This window comes from Buceros rhinoceros, unplaced genomic scaffold, assembly GCF_000710305.1.
Source record: "Buceros rhinoceros silvestris isolate BGI_N320 unplaced genomic scaffold, ASM71030v1 scaffold2313, whole genome shotgun sequence".
NCBI lineage: Eukaryota > Metazoa > Chordata > Aves > Bucerotiformes > Bucerotidae > Buceros > Buceros rhinoceros.
This window is the reverse complement of record NW_010404010.1, coordinates 80,581-87,978: the sequence shown is the minus strand read 5'-3', so window position 1 is coordinate 87,978 and position 7,398 is coordinate 80,581. Positions and strand designations below refer to the sequence as shown.

At 42.6% G+C, this 7,398-nt stretch overlaps 1 protein-coding gene across 1 annotated transcript in view; it reads right to left on the bottom strand.

Annotated features, from left to right (window-relative positions):
- SRPK2 (SRSF protein kinase 2) overlaps nucleotides 1-7,398 on the bottom strand; it is a 95,605-nt gene that overhangs the window by 7,640 nt on the left and 80,567 nt on the right. Inside the window, exons 13-14 of the mRNA XM_010133196.1 lie at nucleotides 2,158-2,227; nucleotides 843-935 (exon numbers count right to left, since the gene is read on the bottom strand). Of these exons, the coding sequence (XP_010131498.1) occupies nucleotides 843-935; nucleotides 2,158-2,227 (163 nt within the window). The remainder of the gene's footprint in view (nucleotides 1-842; nucleotides 936-2,157; nucleotides 2,228-7,398) is intronic.

Sequence of the window (7,398 nt, the reverse complement as noted above, 5' to 3'; positions counted from 1 at the left end):
GCCAGCCGATGGCTCCAGCTGCTCCCCTGACATGTAAGGGGATGCTCCTGACATACCCCATCCCTCGATACAACACAGTTCTGTCTCATACACTGAGGGGTCAAAGGCATTGGCACATTCCCTTGCATGTTAAAAACCAGTCTTAAAGAGCAAAGTAGAAAAAGCTGAAAGAACTGTAAGGCCCAGTGCACTTGCTCAGAATCTCCACCTTCTTGTTGGAGTTGACCGGGCTTTTACTTTTAGAGGGGCTGTGCTTCTGTACGATGACAGAGTCATTGCCTGTGGCTGTGGCACTCAGGCGTTATGGTAATCTGGAGTGTTTGAAGTGAGACAGCACAGTGCACAGCAGAGCAGCTTTCTCCATCGCTCTGTCACAGAGCCCTCTTTTCAACACGCTCTCTCCTCAGGTTACAAGAGCATGAGGAGCGACTGCACACAGCTGTGTGGCTACTGCCCAGGTACTCCGTTCCCACCTCGCTTACTCCGTATCAGTAGCATCGGCTGGATCACTATACATGATCAAAAGTAGCTGACAGACAGTTTTTCCGTCACGTTAGAAGCTATGCATCACTCGATTCCTTACATTTACATGAACACTGGACAACAGATTCACAGAGACATTTAACATGCACACTTCGTTGAGTGCATCCCAAAATGAATTTTAAATGAAATATTGAACACTGCAAATTGTGCCTTCCCTCAGAAGCCAGGTTTACACCAATATTCTTCTTTCAGAAGAGCTCTCCATTTAAATGGATGTATTTCTTCAGTACCCATAAATGAACATACTCTCCTTTTGGATAGTATTATGCTTTAAATTAGTGTTGCATAAATACCGTTACCTTTTTTGGTGAAAAACTCCTTGGAATATTTCCCCAACATAGCGTATTTTCGAGGGATTTTTCCCAGCAGTTCAATGATCAATGCTATGTGGTCTGCATTGGAGAACATTGCCAGCAAAACAGAAACATACAACAGTTTAATCAGTACATTGCATGCACACACTAACACTGGCCCGGTACAGACAGAAATAGATTGATCCTGGTAACAAGAGACACATGCGCACTGCGCGGGGGCTCATTTGGAAAGATGCTTTCAGCAAAACTTCCTCCTCAAAACAACGTTTGAGTATCAGCTGCTACAAACAAGTTTTGCTGTGTAATTTAAAATGCACCAGTAGTAATTTTTCAGAATGTTTAGCTAAAAAAATATTTTTTTTTGGTCACACACTACTGTGTATGCTGTTTTCCAAAAAGGAATTTTTGGTGTGTGATTTCACAAAATGCTCCTCAGTGGGACAAGCTACAACAAGCAACAGCAATTCCACTTCTGTCTGCGTCACGGCACCTTTCAAAAAGAAGAGGTACTACCTCTGCGATTGAAGAATTCCCGCGAATATTTTCCAGATAGAGCAAAGTGCCTTGGGATATTGCCTAGCAGCTCTATGATGTGTGCTATGTGGTCTATGAGGGAGAGAAAAAAAGGATACGGGAGTGGAAGGGGCAGGGAAAGAATGGGATAAAAAAGAAGAGGAAAGAAACTGGAATTAGTAAAAAATCAGAAATAGTTTCAAATCAACAATGTTTGCAGCAAATCCATGCAGAGGTTTCCAGGATTGGCAGAGCTCTGGCATCATTAGTAGCATTTAGGAACAATGAATGATGCCCACATTACCACCGCAAAGAGCATTTACAAGCAAACAAGCATGAAAATGGACAGGTATACAGATGGAAGCAGGAGTTAATTCTGACTTAAAAAAAAATTAGTAATTGCCTAATTCAAATAGAAATACACAATGTAAACATTACTCCAGTGTCACTCTTGTAAAGAGAAAATACTTGTCGTTTCTTTTCTAAACTAAAATGTTGTTATTCTCAATCAGGTTTCCACACATATGCAATCTTACAAGAAGGGCAGTTTAATTCCTTCAGGCAGTTGTTAAGTAGATGAGTATCTGCAGAAGGGAGTTTTTGCCCACCCATTGCTAGTGATGGAATTTAAAACTAAAAAGAAAAAAATCACATTTACGTTCTGAAAACAATGTGTATGAACAGTTCACTCAAATACAAAACAATCCCACTGTAAGCTCACTGGAAATTTAAGAAAAGGAATATGAAAATGCATAGAAACTCATGTAATATCTCAAAAGATTCATACCTTCATCCCTGGAATAGTCTTCACCAGAGTGTGGTTCAAACAAATAATCTCCAGTCGCTAGCTCAAAAGCCTATAACGTAACAGACATATTTATGGGTATTTCAGAAATAGTATTTTTAATCTTAAAACGTCAGCAAAACATCACAGCTATCTCAGAACCACGAGAGAATTAACATTCAAAGCTCAAGGCTTATAGCTGGATCTAAGACTGAGGAGAGGCCACTTACCTGAAGACCATCATTCGTGCAGGGCAGCGACAGCATGAACCCAGGCTCTGGAGAGAGCCCCATGTTCAGCCCCGAGCAGCACGAGAGGCTGAAGGTTTGGCACAGGCAGCACGCCCAAGCCCCAGGCGTTCCTGCCTACTCAGCCAGGGTGGATGAAGGATATGGACAAGGAGTGTGGAACTCCAGTTCTGCCCAGGAACCCCTGGGGCTCCACCAACCGACCAGGGAGTGTTTCAGTTGTGCTGCAACATTCAGCACTGGTCCTCAGTGACAGGAGGCAGCAAACAGCATCCAGCTGCAGAGCATGCAATTCTGAACAGATCACTGGCTGCACCGGGTGCGAAGGGGGCAGCGGTGTAAGCTGACATTAAACATGTTTTTACATACTAATGTGTTGTCTGTTGATCGTGTTAAATATGTGTAAGTTAATGAAGCTGAGAGAGGTAAATAAATACATAGTAAAGAGCTACACTTGTACCTAAAGGCTAATTATCTGTCAGATTGCATGTTGGGGACTGCCATAAAGAAGTCCGAAACAGAAATAAAATCCATTTGTAACTATAATTAACCACTTGAAATCAGCAAACAAGGTAACCTTCCTTGATGACTCTAAATCTAGAAAGGTGGTTTTACTGAATCAGAAGTAAATACTAAATCAAAGCAAATACTGCAATCATGGGCAAAAACACTAAGACTGACACCGATGAAGGAGGCCGGGCAGACACCAGGATGACGGGTCCCTTCAGACCATCACAAGGCTTCCATGGGACGCTAACCCTACGTTAATCAGGTTAGGACAGAACTGACTTTCTCTTTCTGGCTGTAATGCATATTAAAAGCCGCAGAGCGCTGAAGTAACTCTGGCAGCCCATACTTGTGTGCAAACGTGGACTCATCTAGCCTGATTTGTTAAACTATTCTTTCTGCTCTCGATCAGCAATTACCCAAGCAGCCACAGGAATCTAATCTTTCCAGGTGGTTTAAACATCAAACTATATTTTTCACGTCCAAGATCAGGGAAAACATCTGATCCAGAAAAATCGTTCAAAAAAATCTTGCAGAACTTGGCTTGAGAACTGGCTCTCCAGTTCTAGAATTTGATTTCACTCCATTAGAACATTTACTGCAAAATTTTTATCTCCTGAAAATACACACTTTTCAGTTCCAATTTGTAATCTGGAGTTGTTAAATCACCTGTAAATTCAGTTATTTATGGGCACTTGGCTTTTTCAAGCTGTGAACTGCAGTGTCATCCAAGTGGGCTATAGCCAAACTAATTGCAATCACACTCAGCAGCCAAGAAACCAAGAATCTCCTTGTTGACAATTCTGTTGATCCTATGAATGGGCTTTTAATTTCTAAAGTCATTCTCACTACCATTCACTTTTTTCTTATTCTACTCCTAGCTCGAGACTGAGAGTTTTCATTTTACAGCTTAAAAAAAATCAGAATTTGACAAAATACCAGGTATTTAAACCGAAGAAATTTTTTAGAGTAGCCAGGAGAGATCACTGGAGGAGATCTCTAAACACTACATGGAGAATATTGTTAATCTCATGAGATAGGACTGAGAAGTCCCAAGTGTGTCCCCTCTGTATCTCATGGGGATCTCGTATTTACTGGAGAAGCAGGAGCAGCTTTCCTAGGAGAACACATGCTGACAGGGCTGATTTCTGAAGACATTAAGAAACTCACTCCTATTTAACACAGATTCCTGAAGAACAACAGAAATGTAGTTGAATTTGGCCACAAAAGGTAAACTCCAAGAGAATACAGCTTCTGTCCATAAAAATGACATATTAATAGCTCAATACATCTGTGTGGGACTAAAAAAGATTGAATTGGAAAAACAGTAAAAACTGTTCAGAGAGAAGCACAAGAAGTGAGCACCCCACTGTGATACGCTGAATTCTAGATCCGTTTGTACGTAGTATCAGCTGCAAGCTCTCCTACATTTGAGATATTTATACCGCCCTTTTGCTGAAGAGAAAAGCTTTTCAGAATGCTGCTGCTGCTGCTTTTTTCCTTTTTGTATAGCTTTGACTCCATGCCCAGCACGAGCTGGAGACAACAGCACCTCAGACATTTGATTTGCCGACTCTCCTTGAAGGGCTCTGCACCAAGAATGAAAAAACCTCTGGCACAGATGCACACAGGGACAGCCCAGAGACAGCCTTGCCTTTTGGGTGCTGTGGTAAGTATCTCTAACAATACTTAGCACTTATACAGGACAATATCTCACGGGTTCATCTGTGGCAACCTTGGTAAGAGGTTCCTAGGTATCTGTAGGATGGACTGGCCACATAGCACAAGGTAAGTGAAGTAAATCAGGTTTCGTTTAAAAAAGATTAAATCCTTGACCTAGGTTTTTACCATAAAATAAAAGAATAAGCATTAAAAATGCATTAACACATGAATAGCCTTAAGAAGGACAGTGACACTTCTGGATTTTATCAGCCAAGTTCTGCTCTTTAAGCAAAGGTGTGGTGCACCAGAAAGCATGTGCTGTCCCATTCCTGAGCCAGTGCTGCCGAAAGAGGAGGTCTCTGCTGCCAGTACTCAGAACCACGGTCTCAGCGACGCACTGTGCTTTGGGCTTCCCGAGCAATTTTCAGTACTCATCAGCACTTCACGTCCAGCTGTAGGTACATAAAACCACCCAATCTCCAACTGGTGGGTTGCTGACACTGTGATAAAATCAGAGGTGGAGATCTCGACAGACAGTGCCTTGGATGCAGGTCAGCAGTGCACCTCGTAGCAACGCAGGCTACACACGTACTGTGGGCTGTTCTGAACAAGCCTATTACCAGCCCTCGGTGGAAAGCAACTTCCCCTCTCCTCAGTCCTCACATCTGCATCTGCAGATCTGTGATCAGTTTGGGGCCACCAGCATGAGAGAGACCCTGCCAAACTGGAGAAAGACCAGGGAGGACTTCTCAGACATTAGGGGACTGCGCAGAGGATGCAGGAGAGGCTGGTGGGTCTGTGTTGGTTCAGGTTGGAGAAGGGGACTAGCCAGGGGATTTCACTGCTGCATTCCACTGGCTGGAAGGCAGTAAAAGAGATGACCAAGATACACTCTTCTCAATTAAAAGAGCAGCAAGATGGAAAATTCCACCCAGATATGACAAAAAAAAAAAAGTTCTTCAGCAAGACTGGCTAAGCACTGTGACAGGCTGCTCCGAAAGGCTGTGGAAATGCCATCTGGACATACATGTACACCTCAGCTGGGTGAGGCTCTCGGTAACTTCATCCAACCTCGACGTTAACCCTGGTTCAAGCAGGAGGTAGACTACTAGAGATCTCTTTCAGCCTAAATTTGGCTATTATTTCTGTGATGCTACAAATACAGATTAACCATATTTACCTACTTTCCCTCTGAAGTGTTCATTTGTAACAGCTAGTTTCGTGACAGAAATTCGAACTTCAAAATACCATTATCTTTTTTACTTAACATTGACATTTACCTCAACAGACATCGGCATTTCAATTATTATATGGAGATAACAAATGAGATACAGCACACTCAACATATGGCACCAAAGCCCAACACAATCACCCATCCTCAATGACTGCACTGGCAATTGCTACTGATCACTTTCCTAAGGTTATCGCAGAGAAAGAGTCTAGACTGCTTTTCTCCATCTGCAGATGGGCAGCCTCTCATATGAATGGTCACACTGCTGCTTTTGTAGGCTCTGGAGAGGCTATGTATTGTATATGAACCTACCACCGTTGGCATCATGTCATATATTATGGATCCATGTCTAATCGCACAATTGGAAATAGCTACATTTTCACTGTGTGACAGCTGTGTACTCAGCTGGTGACTGAAAATGGATGCGTGCCTGGGGAAAGCTGTCTGGAAGAGGACTGGAAGAACAATTCACTTGGACTGCATTGGCCTCTCCGAATCCCTCCTATAGCTGAAAAAGGACAACAAGCTATAGGCCAGAATTATTATTTTGATGGACAAGATCCAGCTCTTGGCCAGAGTCCCTCTGCCCCAGCTGAAATGAAGAGATGTGAATGAGAAGACTGTAACTGCTTTTAAAAAGGGCTTAGTTTTAAAAACACCATTCCACAGGAAAGTGGGAGCAAGGAAAGAAGAGCAAAGAGCTTTTTGAGATACACATACTAGCTAACAGTTTGTTCTCCCATGGACATCACCCTCTGAAGAGCCAGGCAATGGAAAGAACAGAAAAAGCGTTTTGCATGGTTAGTGCTTGGTAGGAAAGGCCAGACACACAAACCACAGACAAACTTGGGGTGCTTGAAAAGGTTTCTATTATTTGCTGTACTCTGATCTTAAAATCATGCACATGCTGAGTGGTTGCTTTGGAAAGGCAGTTTCTTTGGAAAATCATTTTCTTTTGAATGTTTCAGGTTGTCCACCCACCACCTTCAAAAAGGGTGTTCAGTGATTAATAACAGCATTTCATACTGTATCTGCCCACTGAAAAATATGTGCATAGTGACTTGAAGTTCTTCTCTCAACCAGATTTTTTATTTTCCATTTTTTCCTCAAAATTCTGCTTTTGTGCAGACTGAGGCTCGTCATCACACCTTTGGTGCGTGCCACTTGCACATACTAGCATGATGGTACTCATGACCCCATGGAGACATGATTATTTTTTCCCCGCTTACAACTCAGGAAAAGTAGTTAAGGACAATTACCCCTCCACCCCACATTAGAGGACATCGAGCAAAGAAGTGAACTGGGGGCTGAACTAGAAGCACTTAATGTAGGTTTAATTTTAACATCATAAGTTACTACATTCTGCTCATTCTTCATTATGTCCCTCCACGTTCTCTCACAGGTATAGAAATGCTCATAACAACAAACACCCCCGGAAGCTTGCTTGCCTTGCGGTAGCATCTCCCTCATTCTGATAGCTGTTTGCCAGCCCCTTTTCCCTCTCACCCCAGCAGGGAGTATTTGCTTTTATCATTTTTATTCTCTTTGGGTAGATAAAAGACCAAGGATAATTTTCTCCTTCTCTGACTTCCTGCT